This window comes from Misgurnus anguillicaudatus, chromosome 10 (assembly GCF_027580225.2).
Source record: "Misgurnus anguillicaudatus chromosome 10, ASM2758022v2, whole genome shotgun sequence".
Classification (NCBI taxonomy): domain Eukaryota; kingdom Metazoa; phylum Chordata; class Actinopteri; order Cypriniformes; family Cobitidae; genus Misgurnus; species Misgurnus anguillicaudatus.
Genome location: NC_073346.2, coordinates 33,363,278 through 33,385,067, shown reverse-complemented (window position 1 = coordinate 33,385,067; position 21,790 = coordinate 33,363,278). Strand labels below are relative to the sequence as shown.

General features: G+C 35.9%; 2 protein-coding genes across 4 annotated transcripts in view; both read left to right on the top strand.

Moving 5' to 3' along the window:
• The first annotated feature begins 1,770 nt into the window (after positions 1-1,770).
• kcnj21 (potassium inwardly rectifying channel subfamily J member 21) overlaps positions 1,771-21,790 on the top strand; it is an 80,669-nt gene continuing 60,649 nt past the window's right edge. The window contains exon 1 of the mRNA XM_055211224.2: positions 1,771-1,916. The gene's annotated coding sequence lies outside the window, so the exon portion shown is untranslated. The remainder of the gene's footprint in view (positions 1,917-21,790) is intronic.
• On the top strand, positions 7,966-18,359 carry LOC129432761 (uncharacterized). 3 transcript variants are annotated; one of them, XM_073872412.1, is made up of 10 exons: positions 7,966-8,136; positions 8,697-8,745; positions 9,948-10,142; positions 10,290-10,452; positions 10,923-11,024; positions 14,442-14,549; positions 16,322-16,720; positions 17,163-17,230; positions 17,646-17,689; positions 18,121-18,359. In XM_073872412.1, exons 1-10 carry the CDS (start codon positions 8,000-8,002, stop codon positions 18,176-18,178), a joined length of 1,323 nt encoding a protein of 440 aa, XP_073728513.1. In that variant the 5' UTR covers positions 7,966-7,999; the 3' UTR covers positions 18,179-18,359. The 3 variants fall into 3 exon arrangements, with proteins under 3 accessions (XP_073728513.1, XP_073728512.1, XP_073728514.1); XM_073872411.1 differs by having other exon boundaries at positions 8,697-8,757; XM_073872413.1 differs by lacking the exon at positions 7,966-8,136 and adding an exon at positions 9,786-9,865 and having other exon boundaries at positions 8,229-8,745.

Below are 21,790 nucleotides of genomic sequence, written 5' to 3'. Positions count from 1 at the left end.
TAAAAGTACACAATTTAAATGTAATTAGGTATTAAATTAATTTTAATATGCAATATTAAAGAATACACAGTATGATTCTATGCTTTAGAATGTAGCGAAGTGATGTTTTTCCCAATACAAACAACCTAATAAAGCACAGATGCTTGGAAAATTTACCTAATGTAACCAGTCAGTTTTACTGCCATTTTCGCAGCACCCGCTATGAAAACCAGACGTTTTGTTGAACTTTTGCTGCGAAAATGCCAGTAAAACGGACTATTATCAGCTTAAATTGAATTTAGTTGGACTTGATAGCAAAGGTGGACAATACTTTGTTAAATTAGTTACATTTTCAAAGCATCTGGGCTTTATTAGGTTGTTTATATTGGGAAAAACATTTAAAATCATACTGTGTATTCTTTAATATTCCATATTAAAATTTATTTAATACACAATTACATTTAAATTGTACTTTTACTTGAGTAAAAGTACGTTGATGTACTTAAATAGTAAGTACCCTGTTATTTGCCACTCAGTGGGCGTAACCGCCGTCCCTCTCGCCGACGGTGACGTCATGTGCATACCCTCTATTTGATGGGAGGTTTGGCAGCGGATCTGTAGTTAAGATTGCATGCATAGTACACATTTTACAGAGTAAAGTTAGCTAAGTGTAGTTTTTGGTACGCTTTAGCTATGATTTGAACTAAGGTACTCTACGTGTTGTTTATTTTGCTTGTTATAAACTATTCTAAGAGGACTTTTTTGTTATTGATTCCCGGCGGAGTTTACCGGAAGAGTTACGTGTCGTGTGTTCAACGAAAGCTGTTTGTTTATGTCGTTACTGCTGAAACCGTCTAATTAACCGCCTAAATAAAGTTGTATACTGGAAAATCAGGCGAATTGTAGATTAAATGTTAAAATTAGATTTTAACGTTTATAAATCCACTCGAAACTTTTATATTTTATGGGTATAGCTGTTTAACCGCCATATTTTGTCACCTCATTGACTTTCTTACAGCAGAATGGTGTATGTGACCTCTGGTCTGTTGCAGTTGAGATGAATACACAGAAACATGAGGAAATCCTCCCCCGATGCCTCATTAGTGCACGATGATGAAAAATACAGGGGAGGATGAGGCGGCGTGTGTAGGGAACATAAAAAACGTAATTTACCGCCATCAAAAGCTAAAAGGCTTCCAAATTGTTCGGTAATTAAAGCAGCAGGCGTAGTTATGCCTGTTTGAAATTCATACAGCACGTCGAGGTCTCGGGAGGAGCTTTAGTTTTCGCGTGCTGTCGGACCGCCGGTTTTAAACATTCAATCAGCCGACGAGTTAAGCCCTGGGGTCCATCGCGCTCGTGAACTGCATCTCACCTCCCACATCTCGACCCTCTTCGTGCAGTATCTTATTCTTCCAGTGGTTCGTTCTTTGTTCCCCATCATATTAACAAAGACTTATTGCCTCCGAATGCAATTATGTGGAAAGTTGTGAAAGACATTAAACCCCACACTTCGGTATGCAGCACAGACACGTCTGCCATATTCGTAATTCACAGGAGTTTAATTAATCCGAAAGTTATACAGTTTCTGCGAGCGGGTGGTCGAGCTTCTGATCTGATAATGACAGTGGATAAATCTCGGTCCTTCTTGCCCACGCACATGTGCGCTGCGCCAGCTTAAATATTAATGGAGCTCATGGAACATCGTTTTACGTCACTATAATGAATGTATGACTGTCTTCGTCCGTTCACCCTTCTGTTCTGGCAGGGACTGTTTTTTTTTGGAAGTCTCTAAAATAATTACAGTATACTAATGGTCTGTAATAATTACTTTGTTTCACTTTTTTCCCTCATGTCATGTCTGATATGTGAATGTGACTGAAAGGCGTGGATATTAATTGGATTAGTGGAGCTCATTCCAAGGCCTGTGTGAATAGGTAAGCATAGCTGTGCTTGGTCCAATTAGATGTACTGTCAGTCAGAACCCGTTATAGTTTTGTCCATTTTTTTTGGGCTTTTTATTATAGAAACACTACAAAGAAGATAAAAGTATAGTACAGTTGATGGTACCCATTTACTTGTATTGTAGTTGTTTTTCCTAGAAGTCAAGGGTATCCGTCAACTGTATGCTTATCATCATTTATCAAAATATATATTTTTGTGTGTGTGTTCAACAGAATAAAGAAACTCATACAGGTTTAGAAGAAAATGAGGGCGAATAAATGATTACAAAATTCTTGGCTAAATTATCCCTTTCAGGATAGAAATAGAAATTTCTTATAATTACCGTTCTGAATCATAACACATCCATTTTTTCTTTCCAGCAAACTTTTGATCCCTCTTTAATTCCCTATTATTAAGCACTTCTGAATAGTGAGAGGACTGGCACTTCTTTTTCACATCACTGGGGTGCGTTTTTATTAGAAATTAATTTTAAAGGAAAACACCACAGTTTTTTTATTTTACTATGTTCTTACCTAAACTTAGACAAATTAATACATGCCTATCTTTTTTTCGATACGTGCACTTAATCTTTGTACAGCGCATCGTGAATGTGTTAGCATTTAGCCTAGCCCCATTCATTTCTTAGGATCCAAACGAAGGGTGAATTTAGAAGCCACCAACCACTTCCATGTTTTCCATAAAGACATTTGTACACAAGTATGGTGGCACAAAATAAAACGTGTCGATTTTTTGAAGCGGATAAAAAATGAGAACTATATTTATGATGGAAGAGCACTTAGATTGCAGCACTTCGACGTTGGGCGCGGTAATATTGACGGACGTTTCAGCGAGAGGGGGAGTAGTCAGGAGTGATGATGTTACTGCGTGCCGAAAAGAAAGAAAAATTCATTCATTTTGCCTCATGCAGGGCTTAGATTAAGCCAGGACTAGGCCTTAGTTATATTATAGGACATTTAAACAGCTTTTACAACCATACCTCACCATACAACCATACAAAAAAATCATACCTTCTTGAGACAATTCAATTTTATTTATATAGCGCTTTTCACAATAGTTAATTGTTTCAAAGCAGCTTTACATTAATAGATGTATGAAACCGAGAAAAACGAGCATAGTAATAATGTAACGTATACAGTAAAGTAGAAAGTTAAGCCAAAGGTGGCGGACTCTCCAGGGGATGAAAAAAAACCCTAGGAGAAAAACCCTCCTGGCTAGTCCAGGGGGAAAACTCCTAGGAGGGAAAAAACCCCTGAGAGAGATACATATATATTTATATATATAAATACTATCGGGGTATGTGAACGGCTAAGCGCATTAAACTGGTTCCGCCGGTGGCACTGATATATTTTAGCTAAGATGGCTCAAACATGCAAGCTTAAGCTCTGACTGGGGAACCATCCCTAAAATATTGTAATAAACATTAGAATAAACTATATAGGTATAAACTAGGTTTGTAAGATCATGAACAATTGTATTAAAGGGACAGTAAGTATGGTTTTAAGTGTTTTATTAATCAAGATCAATGTCTTTTTTATTCGTAAATATGTCCTTGTTGGTGTCAAATGACCTCTGCCAGTGATCTGTCTTTTATTTGTAAGCTTAGAATTTCTTCTCTTTACTTACATTGAACGGATAAGTCCAAGGAGGCTTCCATGTCGTTCCACCATACTGATAACTATAATAGCAGAGAGGGGCAAAAAGCACTACAACGCGTTTCCACAACTGGTTTTCATTCAGAACACATGAACTAGTTGAAACGGACAAGGAGATCAGTGATTACATAACTGCTACCGTAGTTGCAACACGCATTTGGAAAAGCAGGGCGCTAGAGAGCACTATTTGTTTGAATGCAAAATACAATTTACCACTAGATGAGGTAAATCCTACTTATTGTCCCTTTAAATTGAGGGGAAAATGCACATATGGAAAAAGTAAAGTGGGATTTTTAGTTTCTTTTTTTTTGTGCAGGGTGGTTTCCCAGACAGGGATTATCATTGTCTCGGAGTAAAATGCATATTTAAGTTTCCTTGATTTTTAAACATCTTGCACTGCTGTATCTCAACATATATCATTACCGGAGCTTGCTCTAGTAGTGACGTGATATCAGAAAGCGAGCAAAGTCGCAGAAGCCCCTCCCATGATGCAAATTTCTGCGTGAATGTCTTGATAACTAAAATTTCCCGGGTGAATGAAGTGAGTAAACTCAAACCGTTCAAGCGGCAAACTAGTTGTGGTAGACGCGAATTCGACGCCTCAAACGTGGCTGGTGCGAACCCATGGTTAATGTCTTAATATAACTGAGGCCTGGGCCCGGTTGCATAAAGCACCTTAAGTTTTTTCCTTAAGTATGACACTTAAGGGGTAAATTCCCCTTAACTTCTGTAAGATAATAATTAAAGAGTTTTGCATATAATCCCTTAAACGGTTCTCTTAGGTAAGAGTAATCGTTAAGTGTTTCATGACAGTGACCCCGATTTGTTGTTACAAAATACTATTGTTGCCATGGAGACACAACAGAAAAAACTTAAGGGTTTTTCTGCAAAGTTTAAAGGAAACAACTTAAGGGAAAATTACACTTAAGGTGCTTTATGCAACCGGGCCCTAGTCCTGGATTAAAGGTAGGGTAACAGTTTTGATCCTGAAACATTTTTAGTTATGCTGGTTAAAAGTCTCCTCACATCCTGATAGCAATCACTGTGTTAAGTTGTTTAAATGTATTTGTAGAAATTTATGTCATCTGTGAAAGGCGTAAAACGGACGTTTCGTCATTTGAATTGCCACCGCGAGTCCACGCAGACACCATACGTCATTGGCGCATTCACGTGCGCTCACCTCCTGTCTGTAAACATCGAGAACAGCAAACGAAAGATATCTTTTATAACAACAACAGCAAAAACTGCCTGGATCAGCAAAGAGCAAAAACCCAAATGAACATCGGTAACTTTACTGCTTTACCACGCGATGCAAACAGCTGCAGGAGGCAAAGGGTCTGAAAGGGACGTTGCACTGTTTATTTTGGTAAGGTAGGTACGCGATATGTTTGTATTGAGATGGATTCAGATATTCTACTTTGATGAAACATTATGTTGCTTATGAAATTTTTGTTCGTTTACAGATTAGCGTAATAATATAGTTACTACGTCTACACAACCGAAAGTGTGCTTTAACTAATTCTCATGTAAACCAGTTGTTTATGTTGGTTATTTTGGTAATGTTATTCACTTTGTACTGCAAAGTTTTCTCACTGGTGAATGAGACATGAGATGTGACCGTCTGATCTGGCCTGTTCATGTGTTTTGAAAGAGGCGTGACTTTGGATGGCGATTTGACTTGAGGGTGGGATCGTGATTTCATTGCTAGGCGGCTACCGTTAGCATTTTTCAAAATGTGAAACCCTACCTTTAACCTAAACCCTGTCCGGGAAGTTGTTTTTTTTTTAGGAAAATGCATTTACTGTATGATGAATTGATTATGACACTCACTGTCATATATAGGAGTTTACTGTACAGTTCCAACCTCCAAGTTGCCTTGTTTTTTTTTTACAAAGGTTTTACTTTATGGAACACCACTCGAAATTTCAACCCACCCCCTTCAGTGATCAATTCAGATCTTTAAGCACTATGCTGTGGTTAAAGTTGTCAGAGTCATTGTTTAATGGTTAGTTCCTGAGCTCCAGACACAATTAGGCATTCAGCCGATAGGAGTCATTTTCATCTAGTATATGCTTCATTACTCCTCAAGGTTAACTATATTAACATTTAACAGATATATGCTTTTGAAATTTACAGTCTCTCTTCGGAGGAAATGGACCAAAAATATTCACTTCATAAATTTTGGTCCAATAAAATGAATGAACCTCGCCCTATGGCAAGCTGCAATAGCACTGTTTCGTGGCTTAAATATAAAGATTCAATTGCAGGGATGACTAGAAGAGCCATTTTTGCTTCTCCAAAGAATCTGAACCATTTTCGTATAGTTTGTAAAATCCAAATCTACTTCTTTATGGAAACTTACAGCCTGACAAGGATCAATTTTTGGAAACTTTATTTTATGAGTGAAATAATAGTAAATGTTACATTTTTCCTTTTCTCATTAGCATTAGATTAGCTTTGGTAAGGTGAATCTGTAAAATCCAAACAAAGTTTCTCTCAGTCACATGGAGTAAACCAGAATCCGATTAGGTGCAGGTTAGGCCAGCAGGCTTCACACATCAGATAACCCAGGCGCGTCTGATCTCCTGCTTTCTTACAGCGCAGGCTTAAAGCAAGAGAGATCTGTGATTAAATGGCTGTTTGTGTTACACACCGTTAACGTGTGTCTATCCATGCGACAATTGTTTGTTTTCCCTGTAATTGGATGATGTGGTCGAGACACTGTGAGAGCGCCCTCACTCTCCATGTGTTTGTGACGGGGAGACGGGTCTATGCATCACTGAATCATCTGATAGACTGAGTTTTGTTCACTGTAAATTGATCCTGCTCATTTCAGACTTTATATATGTGCATACATTTCTCAGTCAACTGAAACATTCATTTTTTCTGTATATCTTTACATGAGAGAGAGAGGGGGGGGGATGATATATAGGCAGACAGATAAAAAGAGAGAGAGAGCTGAATTGGGCAGAAATCCCCTAATAATATACTTCCAAATTACTTCCAAAATACTCTCTTAAATTCTGGTCAGGAGAGAGAGGGAGACAGAGACGATATAGACAGACAGGCAGATAGAGAGAGGGAGAGAGAGATGATATAAACAGCATGACGGATAGAGTGAGGGAGGGAGATGATATAGACAGACAGACAGACGGATAGAGAGAGTGAGGGAGATGATATTATATACTTTTATCAAAAATGTCATTTGGTGTGGTAACTTCAGTGTTTGTGGGCTAGATGACCTCACATGCCTTTGAATTAGATCTCAAGCTCAAATATGAAGTTAAATAACCTCCAGAGGGAGAAAATTCTTCCCTCTCAGCTGGTTTTAAGTCCACTTACAAAGCTCTTAATGCTTGAAATGTGTTCTCTGCAATAAAAGTAGACTCTGTGTCCTTTGAGATCTTGAGTTGTGTAACTGTGTTACTCTGTGTTTTTACAGTGAAAGAAAGATTTCCCCACACAGCTGTGAAGGAAAATACTAATGTGTCTTACACAGCTACCTGTATTAGTCCTTAATACACGGCACACTAAAATGCTTGATTCTTATTGGCCAGTCACGACATTTCAAGGTATGTTATTCCGATATAACAACTGCCTGAAACTAATAGCACACGTAACCTGGATGCTGCAAATCATTTTGACAGGTACAGTTTAATATTACACAAAAATTTTAATGTAAATGTGTTTTAGTAACATATATGACATTATATTTATAAATTATTAAACCAAATAGTGTGTTGAGGACATTTGAACATCTTGTCTTATCTTAAAACCGAAAGTAAACTGGTTTTTGAAAGTGGTCATTGAAAGTCCTTGAATCTATTTTTCTGGAAAAACATTGATATTATTCCCTGTGTAGTGTAGAATAATATCATAAAAATTCTAGACTTTAAGCACACGTGCTAAATTGTTCACTTTAGATGTTTATATCTTCTGTATGCGAATGTTGATTCATACCAAAATGCTTTTTCTGCATATTTGTTTGACACATAAAAATGTCTTATGTATGTACACTCTTAAAACGAATGTGTTAAATTAACACATCTTGTGTCTAGTTAAGGACAACACACCTAGTGTGTTGTCCTTAAATTAACACATCTCTGTGTTATTTTTAGAACAACACACTTTGTGTTGTTTTAACACATCTTGTGTTGTCCCTTTTATTTATATGAACTCTAAATCAGCACGAAATGACACATAATGTGTTAAAATTAACACATAATGTGTTAAATAGTTTAACACAAAGCAATGTGTTAAAATTAACACACCCTGGATGTGTTAATTTTAACACATTGCTTTGTGTTAAACTATTTAACACATTATGTGTTGTTTTTAACACATTAAGTGTCATTTTAGTTCATAAAAAATAAACAACAAGTTCTCCAACTCATACGACTAACATGGTCGTATGCACCTTTGCTCAAATACGACTACCTATAGCGTATCATAAAATAGCGCCCCTACCGGCAGCGGGAGATGGGCCACAGCCTCTTCGCCTTGATGCATTGTGGGTCTCTACCATAAACGAGGATTACAGGTATGTTATCAGTGAACCTTGATAATCTAATAATTTGATAACAAAATAATAATGCTAGGGCGTTTTGTGTTGTTTCATCTTTGTTTGTGGTGATGTTGTTCAGGTACGTTATGCTACTTGGGAATAAAGTAAAAGGACATTACGAAATATCACAAATAAATAAATAAATGCAAAAGTTAAACATTACGAACATAAGTGACATTGAACTTTGCTTTTATTAAAATACGTCGTCACAATAAATATTCGAAAAAAATCGATTTTTGTCATTGGACAAATATTAAGAACGTTAGGCCTATAACGTTATAATTCTGTCGTCTGTTCAGTATTCGTCGCGTTTCAAATCAACAAGGTATGTTTCCCATAATTTTAACATTTTTTAGGGTTAGATCATTTAGTAAAGTTAGTATCTTGCGATATTGATTCGAAATTGGAAACGTTGTGGTTAAGGGACTATGTAAAAGTGCACACATTTTGAAAACGTGCATGGTGCCACACATATTTCGCTTATCTGACTCGATCATGCAAATACATTGTTTTTTCCCTCTGATTCCTTTATACAGGTGCAAATCTAGGAACAGAACAAATAACGCTAGAAGACAGACAACAAAGGTGATTAACCAAGTAATGTGATGTTTTTGATCCACTTAAACATAATCATGCATCAAATTAACAAAACACAGTCACATGCATCTATATATATCTATATATGCATGAAGCCATATATAAGAAACCCCAAAAGATTTAGTTAACAAGAAAAAGTACAAAACTGTATCAGCAACATGTCTTATTAAACTAGCTATAGAGATTCTCATAGTATGCTGGTCTACAGCTAGTAAAACAATCACTATAGTTAGGTTGTACTTGATTTGTATAACCAAAATACATTATTCTATTAAACTATACAATAAGTTATATCCAGTGTTATCCAGTTAACATATTGCAATGAGATGAGTGACATGCCTGAAATTTCTGTAATTTAACCTAATTTGTGGTCTGAAGATGGACAAACTTCTTATGAATGTGGAACGTCCATTTTCGGACTACAAATTAAGATATTTTTGATAAAATCTGAGGGTATTTGATGCACACATAGGAAACAACACCATTGCACCCTTTGACATCCAGAAAGGTAGTTAAAACATGGTTAAAATAGTCAACATGACTACAGTGGATGAACCTTAATGTTATAAAGCGATGAGAATACGTTTGGTGTGCTAAAACAAAAAAAATAAAGACTTTATTCAGCAGTTTAAACTGTCATACATAGTTGACGTAGTAAACTCAGTGCAGGCTTCTTTGTTTACATCCGAATGCCGACTCATTATTGACCGAATTTTGCCTCAGCATCACATACTGTACATGTGTCATGCTGCTCTTGGGCTCTGCTTCGGGCAATATTTAGTTGACATTCGAACGTAAGCAAGGATGCCTGCATTAGTTCCTGATGTATGGAAATGGTTCAAATTGGTTAATGAAGTTGTTATTTTTGTTTTGTTATATTGCACAAAAAGTACTCTGGTCTCTTCATAATATTAAGGTTGAACCACTGTAGTCACATGATTTTGCTGCCTATTTGTGGATCATATACCTTTAGATTTCATCAAAAAAAATAAAAATTTCTGTTCTGAAGATGAACGAATGTCTTACAGGTAGAACTAGTCAGTATTAGGGGGCATAACAACAAACTCTTGACAATATTTTCGAAGACGGTGACTTGTCAACATACTAGGTGTGAAAAAAATATTTCTTATGCCCTCATTACATAGCATGCTGTGTTCTAATCATCATTTACCGTATGTTTCTTTTTACAGATGCCTACTCTAAAGGATTGCTACACATGCAGGGAAAAGATTGGAGTAGCCAGCAAAACATGTCCACACTGTAGGGCCAAACAGCCATATAAGCAAATGCTTGAGAAAAAAAAGAAACAGCTTTCCCAGGAATGGATAGACAGACAAAAAAAAAACTGCAGTGTGAACAAAATTTATGATTCAACAAATCTTCTGGTAGGTTTATCTTTCAAATGTTAGTCATAAAATAATAAGTAAATAATGCGTGCGTGCGTGCGTGCGCGTGTGTGTGTTTCATGCCTGTGAAATTGTAATTATTTATCCCGTTTTTAGTCTTATGATTGTGTCTCAATTTCATTCCAGCTCCACAAGTGGGAACTTTTAGAGAGGTACCCAGTCCTTCTCCTTGCCAGGAGAACCTCAAATGGTTTCTCTGCTGAATGCTTCTGCCCATGGAAGAATGAAACCGAAGACACTCAGGACGCTTTTCTTACTATAAAGAGATTATACGAAAGTCTTCTTAATGGTAATAAACACAAATGTGCACAAAATTTTAACATATTGCAGAATAAACTTTACATTAAAGACATTAGTAATAGGTTTTATCGACAATACATACATTTGCAGAGTTCATTTTTTCCCTCACATTAGGTTTAAAAAAAAATTTTTTAACATGTGAACAACATGATGTTTGTAGCATTATTTCTTATTTAAAAATGTCTTGTTCAACCGGACTAACATTTTACAACACATATTGGTGTTATTTATAAATATTTTTATACATTTAACCTTGAAGTATCATTTTTAGATATTTGAAATTACATAAGAACACTTAAGTGGGGCTTTGTATTATTTTGATCATGTCAAATTGATATCACATTATTAAATACAGTACAACCCATAGGTGAACTTAAACTTAATTAATTGTATTTATTTGAGCTGTATTATTATTGAATTATTGTTATTATCCTATCCACAATTTCTTTTGTCCAACAGTGGCTATTGCAGATAAAGAAGTAAACGGCATGGGAGAAAGTTCTGTCACAAATGGCACAGAGACTCCACCAGCAAACTCCACACCTCCGTCCACCTGTAATGGTAAAATGTCTTATTTTTTTGTACAGCATACAGTTTTGTGGTCCTATTACCTGTCATGCACCAAATACTAGTATCTGTCCAAAGGCAGACCTTAAAGCCCCATACACACCAGGACAATTATCGTGCATGCTTATTGCAAGTGTAATTTCAGACGTTTTTTGTGTTCATACCCAAGCGATTTTTACTGGTGATTCGCAGAGTGAACGTGCAAATTCACTCCCTGACAGTTATAGTGCTTGTGCTGATTGATAACGAAAAAAAACATATTTATGATATGAATAAAATGAAAGAAGATAAAAATACAGATATAAAATGTATATATGGCATATACATGTTATGAGGAGATGGTAGTCAGAAACAATGGTGCAAATAAGTTACAATGACAGTAGTGCAAGGGAAGAGTAGTGCAAATAAACATATTTATAAAATAGACATTCTTAACCAAAGATGTATAAAGTACTAGGGACCCAGACTTGAGTAAAAGTACAAGACGTGCTCTATCAAAAAAGTGACTTGAGTAGAAGTTGAAGTGCTCTTTAGGCACAGCACTTAAAGGGATACTTCACCGATTTAGCATTCAGCTTTGTATCTGTAGAAACCCGGCAGTATTACTGAATGACCATGTTTCCCTCCATCATTTCCCCCTGAGAGGAGAGATATCTGCATTTTGGTTCTGCAAAAAAGTCCTCCGATGATGCAAAAATCGTCATATTACATCATCGGAGGACTTTTTTGCAGAACCAAAATGCAGATATCTCTCCTCTCAGGGGGAAATGAGGGAGGGAAACATGGTCATTCAGTAATACTGCCGGGTTTCTACAGATACAAAGCTGAATGCTAAATCGGTGAAGTATCCCTTTAAGTGGAAGTACTAAAGTATTAAAAATGTTTTGTACTTAAGTATTGCAAGTAGTTTATTTTAAAATATACTACTCAAGTACTGCAACTAAAAGTACAAGTAGTGTGTAATGTAGTTATTAAAGAAAACAGTCAAAAGTTTGAATAAAAAATTTAATTGTTTGTATTATTTTAAATGTTTAAGCTAAAGGACACTCACAATTCCTTTGGCTGTAGCAGGAGTACAAGGACAGGAATGTTTAGATTAATTCAACTGATATGGTGATAGAGAATTCAGTATTAAAGGTGCAGTGTGTAATTTTTAGAAGGATCTCTTGAAAGAAATGCAAAATAATATACAAAACTATATGATCAGGGGTGTATAAAGACCTTTTAAAATGAACCGTTATGTTTTTATAACCTTAGAATGAGACATTTTTATCTACATACACAGAGGGTCCCCTTACATGGAAGTCGCCATTTTGTGCCGCCCTGTTTCTACAGAAGCCCTTAACGGACAAACCTTTTTACGACGTTGTCTCCGACGATGAAATGTTTGTCCGTAGCTTCTTTATGTATTTCAAAAGCGAGGGTTGGTCAGTGGACTGAGCCGTTGGTTGCAAGTCGCAACCTCACCACTAGATGCCTTTTAAATTTACACACTGCACCTTTAATGAAATATTAGTCTATATAATGGTAAAGGTACAAGATGTTTTAATGGATTTAGGCTTCGTTCTTTCGCGCACACTCGCCCTTTCTCGCACATTTTCTCTCTTTTTCACGCACTTTGGCTCTCTCTTCGCTTCACATTTGTCCACAACCACTGCTCATATTTGTGGTGAGAGGAAGGGAGGGGTCCGCCCTTCACTATCTCCGATTGGTTTAGACCACTATGTGTGTCTAATGTGTATCCTCGCTCTGGCAGTGATAATGTGGGTTTGTAATGATTCGTAACATTTGAGTGTAAAGTAAAAGTATTAAACTCATCGAAAATATGTACTTAAGTAAAAGTGGAAGTAGGAGAAAAAAATTATACTTCAGTAGAGTACAGATACTGCCTTTTAGTACTTAAGTACAGTAGTGAAGTAGTTCTACTTCGTTACTATACATCTCTGTTCTTAACTATATTTCTCGAAGGTAAAATAAAAAAATTAATAAAAATACCGAAATAAAAATGTATATAATAAACGTCTATTGGTGTGTCCAAGAACTGGCAGAGCACCCTTAGTATGTAGGGCTCTTTCTTGTCACCTTGGTAAAATGTGTGCTAGACAAGACCGTTTTGTGTTTGAGTGCCACCAAGTAATGTTTTACTGTAACTTTAGCAGCTCCAGGCATGCGCAAAAGTGGGGATTTCATTGGTCCACCAGTTTTTAATACTGCGCATCAAACAAAAAACAAACCTGAGGTCATTTAAAAAAAAAGTATCCCTGCCGTTTTTCACAACGGTGTGCACACTTACATTGGTGCCCTTTGTTCAGTCACAAGCCGTTAAACATCAGCGATAATCATGCACGATATTCGTCCCGGTGTGTACATTACTTAAAGGGATAGTTCACCCAAAATAAAAATTTCGTCATCATTTACTCACCTTCAGGATGTTCCAAACCTTTATACATTTCTTAGTTCTGCTGAATGCCAATAAAGATATTTTAAAGAGAGTTTGTAACCAGACCGCTTTGGGCCACTATTGACTTTCACAGTAGGAAAAACTACTATGAAAGTCACTTTTGGCCCAAAGTGTTCTGGTTACAAACTTTCTTCAAAATATCTTTTTTTTGTTTTAACAGAACAAAGAAATTTATACAGGTTTGGAACAACCTAAAGGTGAGGAAATAATGAAGAATAATTTTTTGGGGTGATCTCTTTAAGAATTACACTCATAAATGTTTCATCCTTAAAAACAACAACAAAAAAATATATATATTTTTTTATTTAACATTTCCATTACTTACATTTATTCATATATATATATATATATATATGGATTTCTCGTATTTGAGGCGTGGTTTATGAATGCCCAGAGCCGTTTATTGGGGGCTACAGATGTCTATCAAATGCACCTGTACATAGCTCATATCCAATTGTGTGTGTCGCATAGACGTTGTCATCGTCTTGCTGCCCCCTCCCCGTTCTGTGATTGGTTCCCAATTTGAGGGGAAAATTTGGTCCATGGTCTCCATGCTAGACTTGCAGCGTGAATAAATTTGTGCACAAGGCAGCATGGGGAAAACCCAGGCTAATATATATATATATTTTTACACACATATTTTTACACTGATTCTGAAATTGATGCTAGTTGCCGAAAGTCAGGGTCAGCCTACACAATCTGGGAAGTAAGATTTCACAGAAAATAATGTAGTGTATGATGGGCACAGACTCATAGCTTAAGGCTATGATTCCATCCCACAGGAGGATATGAAACATGTTTTAAGACATGTTTAAGACAATTTAATAACACTTTCCCTCCAGTTTCACAGACAAAGCTTAAGCCAGTCCCAGAAAAAAATGCTTGTTTGAGCTGTTGTAACTGAAAGAAACTTGTCTCACAATGCACATCACTTTTCTTTTGTCCAACAGTGGCTATTGCAGATAAAGAAGTATCCGGCATGGGAGAAAGTTCTGTCACAATCACAAATGGCACAGAGACTCCACCAGCAGACTCCACACCTCTTTCCACCTGTAATGGTAAAATGTCTCATTCAATAGAACTGACATGTTGTTGTTGTTGTTGTTGTTTTACTAAGGCAAGTTTATAAAAGCTACTTAAATCCCTTAATTGAACTATAGCCTAATCCGGGTGTAGTCGAAGGCCCTGTTTACATTAGAGCATTTGCGTTTTAAAACAGCATTTTAAAATGAAAACGATCCTCGTTTATACTGGCATTTTAAAAATAATCTTCATCCACACCATAAACGCATGAATCATGACCAATCACGTAACTGGGCATGCACATAAAAGTGTAAAATAACTTATTACTCTAATAATAGCTTACCTTTGCGCATTTATGCAGCCTATGGGTGTGCGATATTGACAAAAATTCATACCTGGGTCCTTTGCTGGGAACTACAACAGACACTATTTTTAAACCTATAAAAATGTGTTTGTACTGTTTTAGCTCGCCCCTGCAACATATTAATATGATTAATAGGTTAATTTTGATTTTATAACTAAACAGAAAGGTCTTTATGCTTTAAAAAGAAAGTATTCAAGTGAACAGTACTAAACGAACTTGAAGCAAAAATAAATTTCACCAAATGCAAACTTCAATCAAACATAGTAAGAGAAATGCTTACTGTATTGCATTAATTTTTAAAAGTGTGCGAGGTATGTGCACGTCCTCCGCTAGCAACACAGAAATAGCTAAAAGCTCAAGTGGCTAAAGGAGCATTAAATATTAATGACGTTGTTGAGTTTATTGTTTTTATTAATTTATATTCACAAAACGTATCAACAAAACATTGATTAAAATTAGGAGACAAATTATATGAAACGAAATTTATTTTAAAGTAGCTAACAAAACTTAAATTAAACTCAAAAATAATGTCTGACCCATTACAATTCTCCCGTCATATTGGCCTTTACAACGCCCTATATGGCGTTTAAAATTACAGTCTATCTTTTGTAATAAGCTAACTAAATTTAAACAAAACAACAACAACATTACAACAATATTCAAACCTAACAATACTCAAACATAAATGTAAAACAGACATTATCTATAAGAATACATGTTAAAACATTCTGACATAGTGTTTATAATAGCTGGTTGGTAGATGTTTACTATTTTTGGCAAAACCTCCATTGCAAACCTCCATTTACCTGAATAAAAATAATTTTTACCTTGAAAATGATGCGCTGTCACGTTAACATCAGCTGTTAGTTTACATAAGACTCCATCTACATTTACACTCAGCGCAACGTCTGAGTTCTCAAACTAAAACAGGGTCTGCAACGAATCCGTTTATGAGGGTCGAAAACGGTGGTGTAGTGTAGATGAAAGGCGTAAACGTAGCAAAAGTAACGCGTTTTAAAGGATAACCACATTAATGTAAACATAGCCTAAGCCAGGGGTCTCCAAACTATGTCCTGAAGGGTCACTGTCCTGCAGAGTCTATCTCTAACCCATATTAAACACACCTGAACAAGATCAACAACACAGAAATAGCTAAAAGCTATTTCTGTGTTAGCTAAAAGTTATTTCCATAATCAAGGTCTAATTATGTGTACTAGAAACTTTCAAGCAGGTCTGCTAAGGCAAGTTGGAGCTAAACTCTTGAAGACCCCTGGTCTAAGCCCTGTCTGTGAAATTGTTTTTATTGTTTAGGTGTCTCCTAAGCATTTTAGTTTCTTGTGCCTGGAAAGAGGTTACGAATTGTATAGTGTATTCCAGACTTTAAATAGATTTGTTTAAAATGTGTTGATTACATAATTTTTCACAATTGTATTTTTCCAACAGTGGCAAACGCAGATAAAGCAGCAAGCAGCATGGAAGAGAGTCCTGCAACAAACAACACACAGACTCCACCAGCAGACTCCACAGCAGACTCTGATTCAGAGCTTACGCATGAGCCTGTCACTTTTTTCCTTCCTCCTGAATCTTCCTTTTTGGCTTCTCCTGATTCCTTTACCACCCCCTCTCCTATGCCTTTATCCATCGCTCCTCTGGTGTCCCCCCAGACTCATCCTGTTTTCAAGTCCTCTCAGTCTAGTTCTGTATCTTCTTCCCCGGCTTCTCCTCTGCCACCAACCTCTACCCTTTCTACCTGTTCTAAACTGTCCACTGAGCTAGGCAGTCTAAGCCCAGTATCTTCCTCACGGAAAAAAGGACAAATAAAGAGGAAAGCAGACCCTAAAGGTATGTGTGAATTTGTTAATTTTTGTTTTTATTTATTTATTTATTTGACAAATAAAAACTATGCTTGATTTTGCACTGTGAAACAGTTTTGTCAATTGTAAGAATGCATTTCTCATAGTTTTTTGAAAAGGACTGTTTTTGAATTCTACAAATGTACATATTGTAATATTTTCTTTTGCACATATTGCAACATTTATTTATTTATCTATTTATTTTAACACACGCTTGTCCTTTTTGTTGCCTCTTTGATCTGAGTGCTTCATATGTAAGCCCTTTTGGATAAAAACAATAAAATGATTACATTAACAACTTTTTAAAAGTCTAATTGTCCTTTGAAAAATGTCTTTATCCATGACACTCATGGTAATGTTAAGATGTTTGTTGGACTTTATGTTTTACTTATATCTGTTACAAATAATAACCATCCTTTAATTTGTTACAGAATGCCCCATGCATGAAGAATCAACCAGTTTCCCCTACAAAAAAATATTAAGGAAAAGAATCAGGGAGGTTTGTTTCAAAAAGGAAAAAAAACACATTGACAATAACAATATCAATTTGCTGTGTGTTGTAAACATTGCCAAATATACTAAATAATAATGTAGGGTTTAGGTATTCAAATAATTCATGTTAAAATGTTCAACTATGGATTTTAAAAAGTAATATTTTACTTCACAATTTACGTAGTTTGACAAAAAAATAAAAACTGGTCCCATGTTTTATATATCCCATAAGTTTTATTTTATAAAATCCATTAGTTTTATTATGTTACACTTAGTTCCACTGACTAATAATATTACTTTGATTTGGATTTAATGTTGTCTTTACCATTTAGCAGTATTATTGTTAGTAAAAGTGTAACTTATACTGTATGTGTTAGAATAATGTCATTAACTTCTCCTTGTTTCTTTTTGTTTTTGCTAAGGGCCATACGGAGGTGTTGGTTCAGTGGCATCCTTGCTCTGGATGGTATGCATATTATCTGATGTTTACTGTACTGTTGAAAATTGAACAGAATTAACAACAACAAAAAACATTTATTTATATAAACACAATAACATAAAGATAATAAACTTTACATTAACATTTATTCATCTTTAACCGCAAGATCGATCAGTGACACTAAAGTCAAATTGTCAAGCAAGTCACATAACAAAGTAATAATGTTTTGCAGTGTAGTACATTCAATATAAAATAAATTGAAATGTATGGTTAAAAATGATTTTTTTCCCATCATTATGATCATACCATCATTACCCCATGGAATATTAAAAAATAGAACGCATGCATACCTAAAACCTACATGTCTTATTGTACAGTGACAAGTTGGTATTTATTGTATCCTAGTAATGAACATAAATAAATAATGTGACTATAGTAACACTATTGCTGTCTTACAGTGGGAAAAAGTGGAAGAACTCCTGGGAGCCAAGTGGAAACATTCAGAGTTTATCCTGAAGATGTGTGTGTGTGTTTGTTGTGTTAAGATGTGTCAAGCCTTTTATGACAGTTACAGAGTTCTGATATACAGTATGTTTGTTTTGTTTTGTTTTGTTTTGTGCTTGCTTTGTAAAGCATATAGTCATTCTGTGTTGTGTGTTTGATGACTAAACAACATTAAAAACAATATGTCACTGGCTCTGTTTCTTCCTATACTCTTCATTTTAAAGATTGTTTATAATTTGTCTTTTAAGGCCAAATATATATTCACTGTAACTAAGTGTATTTAGTGATGTTTACTGCTAAAAAATCTGATAAAACCAGATTCTTATTCTTATTGTTATTCATTACCATAAAGCACATGTTAGCTCACAGTCAAGATGGGTTTTTAAATCTAAAATATGTAAGATAGACCAATACATATTTGGACCTTGCCAAATGAGCAAACAACTGAAGCTGGCATTTCCTTTCTCTGCAGGTAAGAACACAAAGAAGACAGGGATTAAATACTATTAATACCAGAACAAAACTTTTTGTTAAATGATGCCCCTCACCATTCATATACACCTCTGGATTTTGAGATAACTGAACAATGTAGTCAATAATTTACATCTGTTATGAATCACCTAACCTCGCCTCTGCTCCTACCCATATTACAGAAACATCTTCACGCACTAGATTTAAATAACATTTTGGCTGATTATATGCCTTTTTAACAAGTGGGGACCAGTCAAATGTCCTCACTATTGTAAAGTATAACAACTTATAAGTGAGGACAATTGGTCCTTACAGGTATGGTCAAAACAAACACACACACATATGTTGTCTCCTTTGCACCAATAAACTGGTGTGGTGCAATATGGCTGGGGTCGCATCATTCAGGTGGATGCTGCACATTGGTGGTGGTTGAATGTCCACCTTTAATATTTAAAGCGCTTTAAGTGTCCAGAAAAGTGCTATATAAATGTAATGAATAATAATTATTATTAGGCTACACACATGTCTGGTTCACTATCCTTGTAGGGACTCTCCATAGTTTTTATACAGTAAACACTCACACACAGAAAGACACACACATACAGAGAGAGAGACAGACACATACACCACTAAAATGTCCCTAACCCTAATTCCACATATCTATCTATCTACAGAATATTTAAGGGGCAAATTCTGTAACAATATTGGCTAATAACTGCCATCAGACTGAAACAACACCAACAACCACAACAACAATAATAATGTTAATACAGGCTCAGTGAGCACAGTCAGTCAACACGTGAGATGACACGATGATCACAGTGACATTACACCATTCACATACGGTGATAATCAGAGTGTGAGCTATATGTGAGTTCATTAATTGTGATTTCAGAATGTTGAGTTCATGGTACAGTATGAGTGCACAATGAGGGTGCCATGACTTCACATAGTGCACAGTGAATGCACACACACTCTGCTATAGCAGGGCAGCACACATGTCTGGAAAATGTTGGCCCAAGAGTAGAACGTCACCTGTCTTGCCTATAACTTCTAAGGAATGTTATAGGAATTATCATAGGATCAAATTTAGGACACTTTCTACACAGCATTTTATACAGCCATATGGTGTGTTGCCTAATGTGTATACATAAGCGATAAAATGTCAACAATAACAACAACATTATGGCATCAAGAAGCCTAAATAAAGGTTTTAGAAAGCTCACACATATTGGAGGTAAAAGTGACCAGGATTCACAGATTTGTTTTATCCAAGCATTGTGGCCTAGTGATTAGAGAGTCAGACTGGGATGTAACCCAGAGTTTGGTGGTTCGATTTTCACAGCTGGCAGGAAGTGATTGAATTTTGGGGTAGGCCTATTGCAGTTATAGTTGCCCTGTGTCTATGTGCGTTTGTGTGTGTTCATGACTTGCAGTGAATGGATTTACTATTCAGTGGATGGGTTAAATGCAGAGACAATCATGTCTCTTTCACTTTTTGTTTTATTGGCAGATATCATTTGCAATTAAAGGATGTCTCGGCAACATGTTTTTCATTTAGTAAACCTATATTAGCTCTCTGAGAGACATCTGGTACTTGTCATATCCTTTATGGGGTAGTATGAGCTCACAGTGAGCGTGCAGTGACCTCATACTGTGACCTAAGCTGTGACAACATTATGAGGATCTTTTGAGATCATGGTGACTTTACTGAGAGATCAAATTGTATAGCCATCTAGACCGGCAAAAACATAAAGAGCTGGTTACCCAGAGAGCAAAGGGTGTTCGCTGTAGGACAGGAGAGATCAAGACAGAGATGCACTTCCTCCTTTACTGCCACAATATCTATAAGAGATCTCTACTTCACCAAATACACTAACTTCATAAAAAATGTACAGCCATGAAGTAAAACACAAATTTTTATATTAGGAGACGGACAGACAGCAGTGGCTGTGAGATACATGTGGATGTGCCACAGCCTGAGAGACAGCAGGTGAATGTATGTTGTGTGTGTGTCTGACCTTAATGTGTTTTCCTACAGTACAACAGTGACCCTCAGTATGTGTGTTTATATGTTAAAACACTTTGATATGAAATGTTCATGTTCTTCTAAGGTTCTAAAAATCCACAGTAGCCTACTAAACTACTTCTTTTTTTCTTGTAAACCTTTTTGCCTCATCCTCTAGCTGGCCCCCCTATACAACTAACCTTACTCTGCATTGCCACCCTGACTATGGTTTATTCACTCCGCTACATTCAAAACATAGATACCGTACACTGGCGGCAAGTACTGAGAGACTTAGCAAGAGTTTCTTTGAGTAGGCCGTCCGGTATCTAAATGGTAGTTTGTAGGCACTTTAAGTATGCACATGTATGTATGTATGTGAATATGTATGTATATGTGTCTATATATGCATGTGTATGTATATGTATGTATGTATGTATGTTTATGTAGGTGTATGCGTAGGTATATGTATATGTGTACATGTGTATGTATGTATGGATCTGCAATAACCTCCAGATATCCTGATTGTATTGTTATTCTAGTTTGTTACTGTTTTGTTTTGGGTTGAGTAGCACAGAGCCGTCTGTAACATTTCACTGCATTGTATGTATGTGACAAATAAATCTGAATCATTATTTACATCCATTCAAAACCTATAACTTGATCTTAGGCCTACTCTAAAGCCACGATGGGTTGGTGTTAAGCTAAGCAATGAGTGCTTGGACATGTGAAAAGCGTGAGGCACTGATGAATTAGTGTGGTATTTTGTTTGGTTGTGTTTAAAAAAGGAAATCAAGTTACTTCCTCTTAGATTGTTGTATTACATAGAGAATTGTGTGTCATGTTTAGCAAAGGTGTTTTATGAATTACAAAACTAAGTACTGATGATACATCTAGTTTAATTTTCACATAGGCTAGTACACATATTTGTTGTACTGCAACACAAGGATTCACAGGCATTTTATTTTATATAATTGTTGTATTATTTGGTGCAAAAAATAAAGCAATATGAATGGTGTTTACATTAACTTTTATATATTATGAACACTATTATCTTGCTTTGGCCACATCTCACCAAAATGCCATTGTTTATTATTTTATAACCTTCAGTATCAGCATTTAGGGCACTATGATCACATTGATATTGT